Source organism: Hydractinia symbiolongicarpus, chromosome 12, assembly GCF_029227915.1.
Source record: "Hydractinia symbiolongicarpus strain clone_291-10 chromosome 12, HSymV2.1, whole genome shotgun sequence".
Lineage (NCBI taxonomy): Eukaryota > Metazoa > Cnidaria > Hydrozoa > Anthoathecata > Hydractiniidae > Hydractinia > Hydractinia symbiolongicarpus.
The window spans coordinates 5,151,743-5,170,373 of record NC_079886.1 but is presented as its reverse complement, the minus strand read 5'-3'; the positions used below and the strand labels follow the sequence as shown (position 1 = coordinate 5,170,373).

Genomic DNA, 18,631 nt, shown 5'->3' with positions numbered 1-18,631 from the left:
GATTTATCAGGTTGCCTGAGTTGCTTAAGTGAATCATATGCTTCAAAGAATAATGGATTGCACACGTGCCGGACTTCGAAGGTTATGTCGGTTTCAGCTTTACTATTTCCACTACTCTCCTGGTAAAAGAGGCCAATCGAGCGGAGCAAGACTATCTCTGGATGTATTTCTCTGGTGTAGCCTCTGGTGTCACATACAAACTGGACGGCAAAACCTTGGAGAACTTACATTTAGGTGAGCAGCGCGTAGATTTGAAACAGAGACTCTGCAAACTCCAGCATAAAGGAGCGTACTCTTCGCAAAGCCTTGTATGTTCCGTATGAAATTAACCTAGTCCACTAAGTTAGTCAATTTTGGCGCTTGTACGAACACGGGCGATTTTGTAAGATGGTCATCACAATTTTTGCACCTAAAATTAGGTGGCGAATAATTTTGTTCAGTAAAGTATCTGAATATTGTAAAATACATTAAATGAGCAAATATTATATTTTTAGAATGTTTTATCTTCACCTAATGGATGTACCAACATCTACAGCTTAAAATTTCAGACTCTGTGTTCGAGGTGGGAGTAACGTTCATTCTCCTACTTAACTTCAACTTTTCTGATTCTTACCAACTTTGTACGTTATATAATACTGTGTACGAGGTTGAGTCAACGTTATTTCTAAAGTTCACTTCGCCAGCTTGCTAGCTGCCTAACTGAACGTAAACAAAAAATTCAGCTCACTTATTAAAAAACACAGCATGGTTTGTTCACATAATATGTCTTGTTGGAAATACGGTTAAATGAGACAAACTTTAATAATGCAACTTGATCTGAAATTATTATTGATTATTATTCTTGTTAAAATTTGTTTTGTGAAGCAACCTGGTTGCACTAAATACACACAGTCGCCTGTCAAATATTTCCTTATATGGTTATATAGACAGATAAAGACATTAACCTTTAAAAAACCTAAGGAGAGGCGAGCAAAACTTATTTTGTGGCAGTCAGAAAACAAATTTTAAGCGTGTGATAAAATAATATAGATTTCTGAACCCTGAAATCTACTAAAAATACTTTCTAAATATATCTCTAAATATATTTCTAAATCCTAAAATCTAAGATAACTGCCATAATAATAACTAACTAACTGCATTTTGCAACATTGTATTAAAGGAAGATAACAAGGAATTTTTACAGAATTTTTGTTTCGACTCACGAAAGTGTTAGCAGTAACAGCATTTTTGTAAACTTCGTTTAAATGGTAGAAGACGAGTAGTCAAGTGACTAAAATTATGATCTACGGCGTTACCGACAGTTTCCAAAAAGCTTGAATTACTTTTTTAGAAATAGTAACAGAATACAGTATACAGAATCTTTAGAATAAAACTGAAAATAATAAGTAAGCATGTACAGAGCATGTATTGTACAAAAACAAAAGCATTATCAAAGACAGAATTATGAAAGCACTGAAACGTTCGCATAGGAGAAAGCAATGAGAAGATATCTGATGTTGAATAATAATTCAAATTGAAGTTCGGATACCTAATAAAGGTTTCGTGACTTGACGAAAGTTGTCCTTTGTCAAACCGTTTGTTTTAAATAACTATGAAAAATGGACTAGGTAGTGTGCCCCACATGAATAAAAAGTGAATTTACATTTCTGTTAGATCGGTCCCTTAATTTTCGAGGAAAAGAACATCATGTTTCTCATATAGTTAAAAGTCGAAATGACTTTGCTGATGTTGTTTTTTTCTATGTCAGTAAACTTCAGTAAATAAAAAATACCCTACAAGAGCGGGTGACGGAAAATATGTTATCCCGAGCTTTTGGAAATGTAAATTAATTTAAACAACTATTCTGATTTCTTTTAAAGTGGTTTCAAATCCCGTCTGTTGCCACGACTCCTCTGAAAATAAATACAAGCACAAACAATTACGCGTAAAGTAATGTCTTATTTCGTTAAAGATTGTTTAACGAGCAAAGTTTAGCGTTGAAGATGATACTGTTATTATGCATTCTCTATCTAAATGTTATCAATGGACATTTTGAAGGACTAACGACTAGTCTATAATAATCAAGATTTGCAAACAGTACATCGTTATCAAAGACACAATTTTCTTAAATTCATCACTGTTTTTTTCTTGGATAGCAGAGTTCCATTATTTTCTTACATTGTGGTGTGTTATGTTGTGATTATGTAAAACCTCTACAATCATGTTCATAAATTATTGGAAAAACGGAAGAGTGGGGGGGAGAGTGATTTTTACAAAACTATTATGAAATTGATTGTAGTAAACATCACTCCACTCACTCCCACAGTGAGTAGACACTCCCCTTTAACTTCATATTAGAATTTGCAGTGGACGGAATGAAAACGATAGTAATGAAAATTATAATGTAACACGGCTTATCTTAAAATAGTTTTCTGATTTAAAAAATAGACATATCAACAAATAATTTTCGCAGGTAATTTTAAATAATGTTCACAAAAATTTATTTTTTAATTGTTCTAGAATAGTGTCGCAATGTTTCAAGCGCATATTCGTTGGTTTTGATATAAAAAATCAGCTTTAACCATGCTTCAACCATCCAGAATTAATGAAATGATCTGACATTAATATCTGAAAATGTAAAATAGACAAGTCGGTAACGTGTGGATGAAAGAGTTTGCTGGTAGTCAAGGTGACTGTCAGAAATCAGAGATATAAATGAATATAATAGAGCAGAAACAACAATATGATATGACGTCATTTTTATTTATATGAACATTAAGATACAAAGATCAGATTTTGATAGGGTTTACGTAACTTCATAATGTCCAGGGCACTTAATACAAGTTAGTTGACTTATAATAAAAGTTATATTGTAAATTTAAAAGAAATGCTCTACCTAAAAAGCAACATTCACAAAGAAATGAATTAACAATAACAAGATTAAGTAAGTACAATTAAATACGATTATATGCCAAACGAAATTTGTTAAATACGATTAAATACAATTATATACCATAAAAAATTAATTAAATAGGAATGATTTTTAGTTGTCGTTTGCCTTGATGTTTCTGTTTTGATATGTTAAGCTGTCAATTCATCATGCACTAAGATTTTTGTACCACTGTGAGCAAAAATTACTGCGAAAATCAAACAAAAAAAAATTCGAAGTAATAAAAAAGTTTTTGATTAACAAAAAAGTTTTTGATTAACATAATATCTTATTTAATCTACACGCTATTATATAAAACCATTATACGAGAGCACCATACAAAATTAGTTAAAAAAGAGAGATTTCTACTTGTTGTTTTCCTTGATGTTTCTGTTTTGATATGTTAAGCTGTCAATTCATCATACACTATGATTCTTGTGTCACTGTGAGTAAAAATTATTTTAAATGCCAAAATTTAAACAAATAAAAAAAATACGAAGTTTATAAAAAAATACATTTTTTGATTATAATAATAAAACAAAACACAAACAAATGTAATTGACCTAGTGCATACTTTCAACATATGACATGGTACTTACTCAAATAATGTGTCTCCTCCATCTGCACTACTTTATGAAATAAAATTACACGCTTTTTTATAAGCAACAGTTTTTTCCTATTTTTTAAGCCTATATCATCGTTGTATGTTCTTATATTGTTCTTATGTGTTATATATTCGTAAGAAACCAACTTCAGAAATTTTCCTGGTTTTGATCTTATTTATAATTTTTTTACTCTAAAATGTGTTCATTCATGTCTGAAAATATTGCGTTGTTATTCTTAATATTATTCCAAATACTTTCACAGGATATAGACACTTTAGTTGTCAATGTGGATCCTGTGTTCGTAATGCATACATTAAGTATACACCGGCATTACTTACTCAGTTTCCCTCACATGGCATGGGTTAACCACATGGCCACGCGTCACATGCTGATGCAGTTATGGTAGATGAGAGAGAATCATAAGGATATTTAAATCCTAGATTGTTCTTATTTTTCTTCAAAATTATGATTCTTTTTTTATAAAGGATTTGTAACCCAGACTTTGTAAAGTTTTTATTTTGTTCTCATGTCTTCTTAAAATCTAAGAGCAGTGTTCTCATAAAATGACTCACATACAAAAAGCGTGCAGATTAAATAACTGTGTTTTTTTCTCATGTTTAGGATGGTTTGACTTCATTCGAATTATCATATCCTTCATTGTTCCTATGGGAAGATTCCATCGCTTCATTTGCATTGTCATCTTCGTCTTTTGGCTCGAGCTCTTTGTACTAAATATCAGAATCATTATAATTTCTTATATACATAAATCTAGTTAATGTCTCAGGATTAGATACTTTGCAATTTCAAGTTACATTAGAGAAAACAATATGTGCAAATGCGTAAAAATCTTGGATATACCTCTGATTCCAGATACATTTCTGTCTCTATGCACTCTCTTCCTTCAATATCTGTACCAACGCAGTCTTTTGTACGAGCTTCCTGAAAAAGTATATATGCTGGATTATGTACCATGTATGGATTAGTGCATGTCTTATGGATTAAACGATCAATTACTTTGCAATTTTAACTTATATTAGACAGAAAAAGGACTTTAATTTTAACATATACAGCAAAATATTTAAAATAACTGACGTAAAGTTAAAGGTCAAAACTCTTCAAGGAGGATTAAATTATTGTTCCTCAACTGCTCGTTCTAGAGAGGACGCGCTACATTTCTTAATTGATCGTGTAAAGATTATGAAGGTAATGCTGAGTGTGATATAATAAAAATATTTCTTATTTTATTTACAGTGCAAAAACATCTTACCATTTCTTTACCATAATCAGTGCTGTACTCGTTGCTTTTGGAAAGTTGTGCTACTTGTTTGTCCTATGAGAGAAAAGAGAATTTATTCCACATTATAACATTAAGCTGATTTAACCAATGTTTGAGTATGTGAATACAAACCTTGGCTGGTGCAGAATTTCTACATATTTTAATAATCACAACAACAATAAGAAGCAACAAGATAAAACCCAAAGCTAAAGCTGATCCAATTATTATCCATTTATTGCTCTTTTCATTCGTGTCTTTGTTGTATATTTGATTCGCATTTTCTTTCTTTTCACAATTCTTTCCGCTGAAGTTGGCAGTACACACACAGGAATATCTTCCATTTACAAACACACGTCTACCACCATTTTTGCACACATTTTCCATTTTAGAATCGAAGGGGTTCAACTTAGCACATCCGTTTGATGTAGCATTACCATAGTTTTCATCAAAAATAAAGTTGTATGAGCCATTGGTCGAAATAGAACTGACACATCTACTGAGTATGACACTTCCTGTTGGGCATTTTTTTACAAATTCAGCGAATTTGCAATTACAACTTAAGTGATTAAATCGAATGTCAATTTTCTGAACACTCTGAAGATAGTCTGCTATGTCAGGATCCATTGATTGGATGGAATTATTAGCCAATAACAACTCCTTAATTGTGACTGTTTCTTCAAAAGCTCTTTTCTCGATATTCGTAACCCGATTTTCAGATAAATTAATGATTCTCAGAGATTTGCCAAAAGAATTTTTTGGAATATGGGTAATATTATTTCCTCGGATCGACACTTCACGCAAGTTGTGCAAATACTTTAATCCTATAGAATCAACATTCTCGATTTTGTTGTTTGCCAAATTTAAATTTTTTAAGTTCGAATTTGAAGCCATGACATTTATAAATTCTTTTAATTCATTATTGGATACATCCAACGAATCAAACCTAACTATTTCTTTAAAAACATGAGGGTGTATCTTTATGATTCGATTGTGTTTTAGATTGAGCTTTAATAATACTTTTATTCCTGTAAACTTTTTGATTTCAGTTATTCTGTTGCCACTAAGATTTAAATCATATAAAGAGGAATTTTTATTCACTAAATTTTCTGGTAACATTTCAATAATGTTACTTGCTAAATTAAGATATCTTAAGCCAGACAATCCGTTTAATACACCAGATTCTAGTACACGCAATGAGTTATGACTTAAATCCAGATATTCCAAATCCTTTAACATTTTAATGGAGAACGGTAAACTTACGAGTTGATTATGGTTTAGATGTAACTTCGTCACGTATTTGGCGCTGTCAAATAATCCGATTGGAAGTCCATTAAGCATGTTTTGACTCAAATCAAACGTTTTCAACTTTGTCAAGCCAGTAAGTGACATTTTAATCAAATTTTTTAACTTGTTTCCACTGAGATCCAAGCTCATTAGGTTTCTTAACTGACCGAACGTTTCTCTATATATTTGTGTGAGCATGTTTCTATCCAGTTTCATGGATTCTAAATACTCATTATATTTGAAGTGATCAGCCGACAAATTGTAAATATGGTTGTTGCTGAGATACAGGTGTTTTAATAGTTTCAAATCACTAAATGAGTTCTTGTCAATATCCCTTATTTCATTGTTACTGACATCTAACATTTCCAGACGATGTAAGCCATTAAACATTTCGGAGGGAATATTGGAAATTCTATTATTTCCAATATTCAACTTTTGAAGATTCTTAAACTTTTGCAAAAAGCCGCTTGCGAATACCTTGATCATATTGCTGCTAAAGTTTATTTCTGTCACATTTGGAAGTTGTGGAAAAACTGTGCTACCTACTTCGGAAATGTTGTTGTCATGTAAGTACAATGTCTTCAGCATCTTTGCACCATAAAATGCTTGGAAGGGCAATGCTTGTATCTTGTTACTGCTTAAATCGACGTAAATTACTTTTGGTAGTTGAAGAAAAACATTTGATGGTAGTTCAGCAATTGTATTCATATGCAAATCCAGATGTGATAAGGATGGAAAGGACAGTAAACTTGGAAAATATTTGATTTTATTGTTTTGCAACTTCATGGTTCTTAAATGTGGCAATTCCGAATGCAGGGAATTTGCAACCTTTTCTATTTTATTATGGCTTAATCCTATTTCTAAAATTTTACTGCACTGACCAAAAATTTGGAAATCAATTCTAGTTATTTGGTTGTTGGAAAGGTCTACACTTCTTAAGAGTTGTAGAGTTTGGAAAATTTCTAAAGGCAACCTGGATATTAGATTTTGTTGAAGATAAATGAATTTTAGTTTTTGTGAATTTTCAAATATATTCCTTGAAATAATCGGGATCATATTATTTTGCATATAGAGAACGTTCAAGTTAAAAGCGTCTTTAAACGCAGTACTGGAAATCTTTTCAATTTTGTTGTTCTCCAAATGAATACTGAGAACTTTAGGTAAATTAAAAGTATTCGGTTCGACACTTTGAAGTTTATTGTTCTGTAGATAAATGTTTTTTAAACTCTTCGCCGGTGCAATGCCATTTCTTTCAATCTTTGAAATGTTATTGTTTTCCAAATGTAAATTTTCAAGTATTGTACATCCCTCAAATGTTCCATTTTCTATTTTTTCAATATTGTTCCACGAGAGTTTAAATGTCTTCATGTTGCACATTCCTGAAAATGTACCAGGGTAAATAAATTTAATGAAATTTTTTTCGAGGGATAGTTCTTTAGTTACTCTTGCGCCTTTAAATGCATTTTTCTGTATAGCAGAGATTTCGTTGTTACTTAATGTTAGGCTTTTTAAATTATACAAACCGTAAAAACTATAACTTTCGAGATTTTTGAGTTTGTTATTGTCCAAATACAAAGAACTTAACGGTGTATATTTAAAAGTCATTGGTTCAATACTTTTAATCCGGTTTTGACGCATATTTAATGTGCCTAAACTAACTGCTCCTTCAAATGCTTCTTTTTCCAACGTCCTGATTTTATTATAAGAAATGTCCAAACTGCTGATTCGAATTTTTCTAAACATTTTGTTTGATAACACTTTTATCATATTATTGGAAAGATCAAAGTTACCCACACCAGTTAAATCCTCAAAATAAATGTTTGACATATTTTGAAATCTGTTGTTGGATAAGAAGAGATGAGTAAGAAATTTTTTGGGAAACACAAGGTGGAGACTGTGAAGAAAATTGTTCTGTAAATATAATTTATTTAAAGAATAAAGATTTTTAAACGCTTCTCGTGGTATGCTTCTAAGTTTGTTTCCTCCAAGATGTAGATATCTCAATTTTTTTAAATCAGTAAACGCATAAGGATGAATATGATGAAGTTGCGAATTTTGTATATACAACTCTTCCAAGTTAGAAAGTCCTGATAAAGCATGACGCGGTAAATACACGAATTTTCCAAAAGTAATGATAAGTGATTTTAACTTGCTAAATTGTTGGAAATAATACTCTGGTATAAATCCTACATTTTCATAAGTCAGAAGCATGACCTCAACTTGAAAATTAGTCATGATGGGTAATATTTCTGAAGCTTGGCTTCGACAATATATATGAGTATCAGTTGGACAATGACAAGTTGGAGGTGCAACACATTTTTCACCATATCCATATCCAACGAGCAATAACAAAATGAATAACATCATTGGTTGCAATCAATTCTTGACGATGCAAACCAGAAAATCGACAATTATTTAAAAATTAACTTTAAAATTCTAAGCTATAATTATTAAAGACTTTGTGTATCAAATTTTTAGCAAAATAAAGTTAAAAAATGTTTTTTCTGCAATGCACGGTAAACACTATCTTTAAGATTTTATGCAGTTTACAATCTATTCATGGTATTAATATTATTCATGGTGAGTGTATTTAGGGGGTAAAAATTCCTTGTAAATAATATTTCACAATAAATAATTTCCATTGGTTAATAACAGTACAAACTCCGTTCTTTAATTCTTTAATACACGGATTACTTTAGGCTATACATCGAAGAGCGAGTAGGAGTGGAACCTGATTCCGTCTTATTTTTAACAACTTCTGGTAGGTAATTTCCAAGTGGGATTGTTCTTATCACATTTGTAGTAAGTCAAAAAGGGAACAAAATGGTGTCAATAAACTTTTGCTGATGTCAGCACTTTTACTGTCATATGATCAGAAGTTTTGAAATTCTTCTAAAATACCATTCTGTTTTGAAATCCAACTACTTTTGCTGAAGAACTAATTTACACGTTCCATCCGCAGTTTCCGTTAGTCAAATAAGGCTGTTTGACATACCGTTGGGTTTGTACTTACCCCAAATGATAAAGCGTCAAAATTTGATCGCTTAAATAAAATGAAAATCAAGAAGTGTTCTTTGTAAATTGAAGTAACCCCCGTCATATGTTTTAGCATTTTTAATAAAATTTATTGCGGCAATAGGAGATTAGTTAATTCTTTTGTCTATTTTTAACAAAGCTATTACAGATTGCAGAAGGTTTTATTGTATTAAAATAGTGTGAATTCTTAAGATTTTTTTATGATCCTGAATAAAAATGATGAAACTTTTTTCTAAATTGATATTTTTTTTTTTTTATCGTTGTTTCAGTTTTCGCTTTTTCTTTTGTTGTTGTTGTTGTTGTTTTTGTGGTTGTTGTTTTTGCTGTTTTTGTTTTTGTTGTTGTTGCTGTTATATTTTCAAAAAACAAATTTGTTACTGTAGATTTGCTGACAAACAAGGAGTTATATCCATAAGATAAAATTTCATAAAAATCATTCAGAAAAAGAACTATTTGTTTAAAATAAGAAAAACCTTTTAAAAAAGAGAAAGATGTAGTTAAAGAATTAATTTCAGCGCCTTTTGGAATTCGTGTTTCTAAATAATCTGCGAATTCGATTTTACTTTAATTTTTTGATTCCTATTTTTTACCTACCAACATGCGCGCGCATGTAGAAAAATCCGCTAACTTTTGTAAACTTTGGTAAACATTTGCAAAAAACCTATTGTTTGATTTGCGAAGGATTGGTTAATTAAAGAACCAATTTAATTGAGTAGAAAATCCCAGCGATTTTTGTCAATAAAGACATTGAATTAACCAAAACAACATGTCTGACGGATAGATCATAGCTGTCAGCTTTCAGCTTTTTATATTCATTGACAGTTCAACTACTTTACTTTCTATCTGCTCATAGCAATTTAATTAGACTGTGAGAAAAAAATCCGCTTCCTTTTAATCTTTTTACTCGATAACGTTGACGTAGTTGGGAAACTAGTTTAACCCCATTCGGTCCGGGGTTTTTTCGAACATATTATGACCGGGAGAAAGGGGGTGCCGCTCCCCTCCCACCCCCCTCAATAACTGTTCATAGGCTTGTTCAATTTAATCAAACTTGGCACACTTACAGTACGTCACAAAAGGAACAAAATGGCGGCAATAATTTTTTGCTTGCGTCAGCATATTTTCTGTGACGTCATCAAAAGCTTGAAATTTGTTCAAAATGCCATCATCTGCTTAAAATTTAATTACTTTAGTTCTAGATCGAATTTTTACATTCTGTTTGAAGTTTCTGAAAGCTACATAAAAGTTATTTAACCTATTTTCCGGTTTTACATAGATCGCATAAAAAGTTGCCAAAAATTACCCGAAAATCCGGTTTTTTTTTATTTTCGAGTAAAGTCCAAAAAATCAGGAAATGGGATTAATCACGTGTCCAAAACATGGAAAATGATTCTACTTGATAAAACAAAGTTGTATTGTAAGGTTCAAGCTCTAAGGATAATCCTAACAAGAGTTTCATTGAGATTTTTAGGGGTAGTTCCGAGTAATAGCCAATATCAAAGCCTCTGAAAGGCATGGGACCTACCTAAATCTAATAAATAAAATTTTAACTCAGTAAGTATCATAGCCATGCAGCATAGCGTTAAGGGGTTATTGAAAAAAAAACGTCAGGGGAAGGGCGGAAATTTTAAAACCTGGACTATCAGATATCAAAACAGTGGATTTAAAATCTAATTTTACAATCACTGTAACTTTAAATTTCGGAACTGTTTATTCTCTGAGAGAAAACCTGTTGAATATATCGATATGTAAATACATGAGTTTTTTAAAAAAATTTGTCCGAGACAAGTCAAAGTGCCCATTTTTTTATGTGCCTCCTTGAGAGAATTCCACTGTGGGGATCCAACGCTACTGAAAACAAACGTAATTGCATTGTTTAGACCTTTCATTAATGAATTAATAGATTTAAAATTAAAACATTCAACTAATTAGCCTTGTGTTTTATGAGTCGTATGTCTAGAAGGAAGCCGTAGTACATCTAAAACAGTCATTGAATTGATTTTTGAAAACATATAAATTAACCAATGTTACGCGTGTATAAGTGATTCAAGATATATTGTTTGCACGAGTCTAGTAACAGAGATGTTGATACAGAGGGTTATACATCTTTGTACACATTCACACATCATTTCTTTCTGTCTAACGTACATTGGAGCTATAAAGTAACTGATGTATATGTTGCGAATAAAATGATTTATGTATGTTATTTATTACAGTTATTTTAATATTTAGTACAATAAAGTTTCCCCAAAAGATGAAGATGACAATGACATGTACATCAAGCGAAGTGATGAAATCTTCGTATGTGTACGGGGGCTATAATAAGTACGAAGTATCATCTTAGACATGAAAAAACTGCAAATTTACAATAAAAAAACACAACACATAAAAAATCTAACACTTTTTTTCATAATATCAGAACACGAACCTTAAAATTGAACGATAAATAAGAACAAAACAGAGTCTCAAATCCTTCTGTAAGGTTTACATAAAACACTTTTTGTTCTCACATCACTACGGAGCCTATAATTTATAGAATATATAATAAAATTTTAATTAATTAAAGAAATATAAAGTTTTGTCCAGGCAATTATTCTTTTCTCAATTGAGGTAGTGTAATACGTTCCTGTTTAGTCTTTAAAACTTTTGTGTTTCGTAAAGGCTAATTTCCGCACGGCAAGTGTCCGCTTCGTCCTGTGACAATAATTTAAATACCTGTTTTACAATTACAACAATTGTTTAGTTGGTAAACTTTGTTGGAGTTAGACAATAATTCTTTTAAAACAATGTTTTCTTTTAACCCACTTCGATGTATCAATGGAAATATTTTCATTAACCACGGGTCTATTGACATTCGAGAACTTTTTAAGATGTCTGATTTTGCACAATCACATTTTTTCTCACAATTACCATCGTGAATTTTATCATTTCGTCGTAATGTTCACCTGACAGTACCGCACGTATATTTCCGTATTACGCAAATTTTATCTTATCATATAATTAGGATAAATCCGCTTCTGCAACAATGGAAGACTTGCACGGAGTAGTATTTTTAGAGTTCTCTCCGTTTTCACCTTGTAGTGTAGTTCTCTGGGATTAATATCAGCGTGACGACAACGTAAAGAAAACCTAATATGATTTGAATATCTTGCGATTTTAAATCTAGTTTTTTCACACAATCTGACTATTTTGGCTGAGCTCAGCTTATCCTGTTCCTGCCGAAATAGTGTGTTTATATGCAACATAGTCACCTAAGAAAAATGGATATAATAGCGATAATGCAAAATGGATATTATATCCATATGCACGGCTTCATGAAATGAATATAATATCCATTTCTAGCGAAAATGGATATAATAGCTGATATCAGCTTTGTTATGTTTTCGTCAACTAATCAATCCGTTTATTGCAAAAAAGAAAGATGGTGTATTGAGCTGTGGAAGCCACAACTTCCTGATTTGAACGAATCCTATACTGCTCTTCCTTCGCAGCTGGCGACCATAAAAAGAAGTGTTGTGAAATTATCCACCAAGATCTAGTTTAGCTATAGCCAGTCTGCTTAAATTTAAAAGGTCAGAGAGAAAAAGAAAGGGAAAAAAAGAATGGCTGTCTGGGTTGCAAAATTTGTGATGGTGGTATGTTGTTAGCTAGCTAGCCAGCTATAAGCTAATAACGGATATCACTGATAGGTGTTTGATAACTCTTCAAAGAAGAATACCAGACGATGCTTTATAGCACAATCTTTATATAACTATATGTCGATTTTTGTGTTACTTATACTCTAATTTCTAGCTAAAACAGACAGTTTTCTTTGTTTAGTTTCAGCAACTGACATCTCCTCGTGTGGCATGCAATAATATGCTAGCTAGATCTTGCTAAAATAAAAAATTTCTAGCAGATTTCTTCTTACAAAAGCATCGTGGAGCACACATATGTTAGAGGACCACTGAAAATGTAAACAAAGAAATCTGCCTATATAGCTAGCTAGGGGCGGGCAACAAAATAGGTTTGTGACGCTTAGTGGGTTTTTTCAGCAAAAGGTGTAGTGGTCAGGGTTGAGATAAATTTGCTAAAGATATTTATTTCATGGTGAAAATCTGTTCAAGCATGAGTCATGGTCATGGCTTTTTTTCTTTGTGTTTTAGCTGTGTAGTTAAAACACAAAGGCAGAAGGTATGGGATAAAGTTTCTTGGTTATTTGAACAATGGCAAATGTCATCCATGACAGGTTCATTTTCCAGTATAAAATTCCGCTCTCTGCAAGTTTCTTACAAGGGTTTGTTCTGTCGATCAGAAGTTCAATGTGTATATAGTTATTTTTTGGGTGGATTCTGGGGTTAGGAATAAAAGTATCCATTAAGGGGATGCCTGGGTGTGTGGGGATGTTAATAGACGAAATCTCCTAGGCGTAACAAACCTCGTTTGTTATGGCCCCTTATGTTTTTTGTTTTGACCACCCTCAAAATATGCTTGGTTGGTATTATTTCTAATTACAAAAGTGAGTCTGTCATATTTTATTCTCTGTTTTTATTGTGAGCGCTAACTGTACTTAGCTAGCCTCCATTTCAAGTTCATTTTTTTTCAATTATTATTTCTGTGGTATTTACTCTTTTTGCACAAAACATATGTTTGTTTTGCAAAGTGGGAAAATAAAAAGGGTGTGTATGTCTGTATGTTTACAAAATTAAGTAATTGTTTTCACAATAGTCCGGGATATACAAAATATTTTAGTGCTGCCGTAAATATATTTACCAGGCTTATCAATAAGAAAATTACACCAGAGTAATAAATCGTTCCCCAAGGTTACAATAATTTAAACTGGTCGAGCAATCTGAATAAATAGAATGAGATTATAAACGCATATTTTATCACAATAACAATAGCGTTTTATTGCAATATTTGGAGCCAAAATGAAAAAACTTGGTGAATTCTTTTGGACAAACTCTGGGAAGCAAAGAAAATACACACGTTGTGAACTTCCATGTCAAACGTATTGCTATCAAAAATGAAAATAAACACGTACAAAATATATACAAAATAAAAATAAATCTATATACAAAAACTTTTTGTGCAAAAATATAAAAAAACCTGGACTGGAAGTTCTCAAGATAAAACGGATAACAAAACGAAATTGCAATGATGATTAATGTTAAGAGCAAATCGCAATTTATAGTATAATGTCTATTGTCTGAACCTACGATGGTGGCTGTAACAAGTGACAAGCTAATTTCCATGGGCTACCTGATAGGATGATAAATTATTAAACTGCAAAATCTGAAGAAACAAAAAGGTAAAACGTTTCAGAGTTCATTAAACTTTAAAGATTACAATAGAATCTTATCAACAGCATTAGTGATCATATAACTTAACCTATATACACCATGCTCGCATGCCATATCTACCAAAAAAAAAGCCCCAGTGGTTTACCGTTGCGGATTACATTTTTATAGATTATTCTGCAGTTGTCACCCAATCCATACTCATTATTCGTTCTAGTTTGGTTAAACCAATTTCCATGAATAAAAGTCTTGGTTAATTTATTTATACGCATCAGCCAAAACTTTTCATCATCTTCCTCTGGGGCATAAACAGCCAAAAAGTCATTCTTCGTAGGTGCTAAAACAGCCAATTGGATATGCTGAGTTGGATTGGATATGCAGCACAACATACACGTATTAGTTTTGTATGGAAAGATGAATCCGTCCGGCAGGATGACATTGACATCTTTTAGCACAGAAGGATTTGCAACAGACATAAAAGAGAGTTACTCTGGTCAGTTGATCCAAAGCGTGTTTGCGGAAAGTTTAAAAGGTATAGTTAATTTTTCATTGTGTGTAACAGCGCACATCATTTTTACCTTCACGCAACTGATGCTTTGTTGAATTTCCTAAACGAGACAAATAACTGTTGACCTGCTCCACCTCTTCACCAGTTGTCAAACCTGTGCCACTCTTCATACGACCGTCCCAGAGTATCTATTAATTGATAATAAAAATGTTATTACACAACAATAAATATGTGTTATTTTTATTGTACTAGGACAAATTTAAGAACATAAAACAAAAAATAAAATAAAAAACCTATCTCGTTGTGATACAAATTTTTCATAAACATTACCTGAGAAATTTAAATGTACCTGACACGATGATGAATGTGCCTTTGCATGCATAACTGATAATGCTGGAGTCATAGATTGGCTGTGGATCACATCAACATCTGCTAACCATGGATAATATTTGCAAGCAACATCACACCAAAAATACTTTACTTTATTTAAAGTCATAAGGGAAGATTGTAGGTGATATGAGTATGCAAATATTTCTCCCTGAGTCATATTCAGTCCCTTTTGAGCAACACAGTGTCTGCATGCACAATAACTCAGTCCAGTAACATCTAATTTGTTATTATGCTTTGCAGTGTTCTTAGCAGCCCTCCAGACACAGTGTTACCAAAGTTATCCTTAGTCTAAATTTTAAATTTAGTGTTTTAATTAAAAAAAAATCTTGAAAAATTTCCACAAATTTCAAAACTACATTAAAGAGTTCCAAGAAAATGAAAAAAAGATTACCCAAGGAAAAAATGTTTTCATTTAAGCACACACCTTTACATAACCGGACTTCTTTGAATATACATTGTCTACCGTTCTTTCCACACATTCCGAATCAGAAATAAATAAATCTTGATAGAACAATGGCCCAGAGCTGAAATATTGTACGCAAATCTAACTACTCCAACACACTTCTTGAGGTAAATGAATTTAAATTGATGAAAATTTACTTGGAAAAATGAATATAACAATACAAACCTTTTATTACCAGCAGATTTGTAACGATACAATTTGTTGTTTCCATCTACATGACAATAATGTTGATCATCATGACACGAAGGACATTCCATCCAATTTTTCTGCTGCAGCATGTCAATCTTATGCATGTAAAATTTGTATTCTCTCCAAGATGTACAGAATGCAGTGTTGTTTATGCTTGAGGGCTGAAATTCAAAATTAAATCAAAAGTTTTTTGCATACAATTTATATGTTTCATTCTCTTAAACTCACCCGACTATTATCTGTAGATAACATTTTGAGTGTTGATAATAAACTATGCTCTGATGAACCTGGCATCCTTTGTTGAAGTTTGGTTAAAAATTCCAACAAAGCAATATCAATGATTGTGTTAATGCGTTTTACAGTCATTGGCCAATAATTGCCTTCAACAATGTTTTCTATTGTCAATGGATCGAAAGTAGCTGAGCATTGGACACAAATGCAGGAAAAACCAAACAAATCGTAACGTCCTAAGGTAAAATCAAATGAAGAATTACGGGTTGTTTATCAAATCATCTAAACATTGATATTGACACTAATTAATATACATGTACTTTAACATTGTTTCTGCAAAAAATGTGTTTATCAAATAAATGCAATGTTAACAAAATATCAGAAAACAATTGTTACCTTTAAATGAAATAACAGATATAATACGACTGTTGTCAGTTTTTTTTATGAAAAATAAAGAACCACACTGTGGACAACTCTTTACTGCCAGTGGTACATGCTTTTCTGAATATCAAAACACTAATTTTGTACAGTCATAGCAAGTATAGATATTAGCATGCACAGAAGTGGTGCTTTATTCTAACAATGATGCACATAATATCTATATATACACTTTACCAAATTCGATTAAATTTCCATTGAAATCAATTGACTGTATTGGTTTTAACTCAACCATTTCTCCATTAACATAACCAATGCGATCATGAAATGGTTGATGTGAATGTAGCATCTCATCACAGACAATACAAAGGTGTTTGCACTGCTTACAATCCATACAGATCACAGAACACTCAGGTTCATGACAGTTAGTGCATGAACTATGCCCTGGATTTTGTGATAGCATAAATGCTTTGTGCAACTGCTCACGTTCTGCTATGAAAGATGTTTGAAATCTACTTGCTCTTTCAGCCCAGGTTATAGGAGCTTTCCGGTTAGTTGAAATTTTGCCCAAAAATTTCTCTGATAATTGCAGTTGGCTGTTTAAAGCTAAAGTAAAACATATATAAACTAAAGCTCGAAATGACACCAAAGCCTCAATGAATTCACATTTATATATGAATACATCCCAACCTCTTCGCTGTTCTCCATGACATATTCAGGCATACTGGGTGTTTCGCAGACATCCATTTGTAATTGTGGAGCTAAAGTTTATTGTAAATTTCAGGTTAAACATATTGCAGAAATAAATACATCTTTCAATACTTCTCACAAATTTCAACTTACCAGTCAATTCAATTCTTTCATCCCTTTTATTTACTAACTTCACTGGTCTCTTAGATTTGTAAGTTCAACTCCTTGACATCACAAAGAAAACTTTTTTTGTCTCTCTTTTTCTTTAATGCCACACTTTTTTTCTTCTTTTCATTTAGAAGCGCGACCATACTTGATGTTAATAAGGATTGTTTACTTAAATAAAATGACATAAATCTAAAAAGGCTATTATAACCAGACTATACTCGTACTCCGATAAAGTTGTAGCCACAATGTTTAATAGAACATATATTAATTCAATCAAAAATAATATATTTCATAACATTTACATGCTAATTTATGTGCTTACCCTAATTTTGAACTTGCAAAGCATGGTGTACTATTACTACTAATAAAATAATCAGAACTAGCAGAATTAGACGTTGAAGACGTGCCGCTATCCATTGATCTTTCTAATTTTGCTTGGTAGATTGCTTTGAGAATATTGGGATCTTTAAAAACCCTGCCTTCCTCTTCTTGCATTTTTAACAATAAGTGACGACTAGGTACAGACAAATAGTCACTCAGCTTCTGACCACCAGCTTTTTTCTTTGGTCCCATCTCGATTTTAGTTTTTACATTCTATAAAGAAAGTTTAGTCAGAAAGATAAACTACCACGTTTTTCTAATACGGATCAAGACGCAAAAGCCCTGCAAGAAAGAAAAGCAAGGGACTATCACAAAATACATTTTTTAACTGTACTAGGCCACTAGCAAAATTATGTGATTAAGCTGAGGCAGTCTATAAGATTTTTCTTTTCTTTATTTCTTTTTTGTTCTAATGGCCACAGTGGAACAATCCCCTAATTATAGGTTTTTGTGATTATTATTATTTTTCCTAAGCCATTTATATAATAACAGATAAACCTCTGATAGTTTTTACTTCTTGTTGGGTTTAAAGAAGGTTGCTTAAATTTCGTGATCTGACAAAAGACAACAATTTAAAAAATATTTTCAGTGTAATTAGTGAAGTGATGTGCTAGTTTTTACATGACATATCATTAGGTATCCTGCATCGATAGATGAGTTGTGAGTGTTTATGTGCGTGCATCCCCACAGGCAATAGAAGAACAAGAAAGAACACAAGGAAAATTGAGTACTCCCTGTATCAGCCCTGAATATCACCGACTGTGATATTTTTTAGCTAGCTAAGCCAAGAAAAGGGCTTATTTATATTATTTTTAGACCCTTACTAGCTATGTTCCTGCCTTGTT

At 32.0% G+C, this 18,631-nt stretch overlaps 1 protein-coding gene across 1 annotated transcript; it reads right to left on the bottom strand.

Moving 5' to 3' along the window:
- Positions 1-2,187: 2,187 nt before the first annotated feature.
- LOC130621167 (protein artichoke-like) lies at positions 2,188-8,621 on the bottom strand. Its single transcript, XM_057436484.1, has 4 exons — positions 4,922-8,621; positions 4,781-4,843; positions 4,372-4,452; positions 2,188-4,241 (listed from the first exon to the last, which is right to left on the bottom strand). Exons 1-4 carry the CDS (start codon positions 8,438-8,440, stop codon positions 4,131-4,133), a joined length of 3,774 nt encoding a protein of 1,257 aa, XP_057292467.1. The 5' UTR covers positions 8,441-8,621; the 3' UTR covers positions 2,188-4,130.
- Between the last annotated feature and the right edge of the window lie 10,010 nt (positions 8,622-18,631).

Bases quoted from the DNA above. Each gene is read 5' to 3' on its own strand.
- LOC130621167 (XM_057436484.1), bottom strand. From the start codon at position 8,440: ATGATGTTATTCATTTTGTTATTGCTCGTTGGATATGGATATGGTGAA. The intron at 4,453-4,780 runs GTAAGATGTTTT...ATACTTTTTCAG, and splicing joins CTGATTATGGTAAAGAAATG to GAAGCTCGTACAAAAGACTG. The intron at 4,242-4,371 runs GTATATCCAAGA...TCTGATATTTAG, and splicing joins AAATGTATCTGGAATCAGAG to TACAAAGAGCTCGAGCCAAA.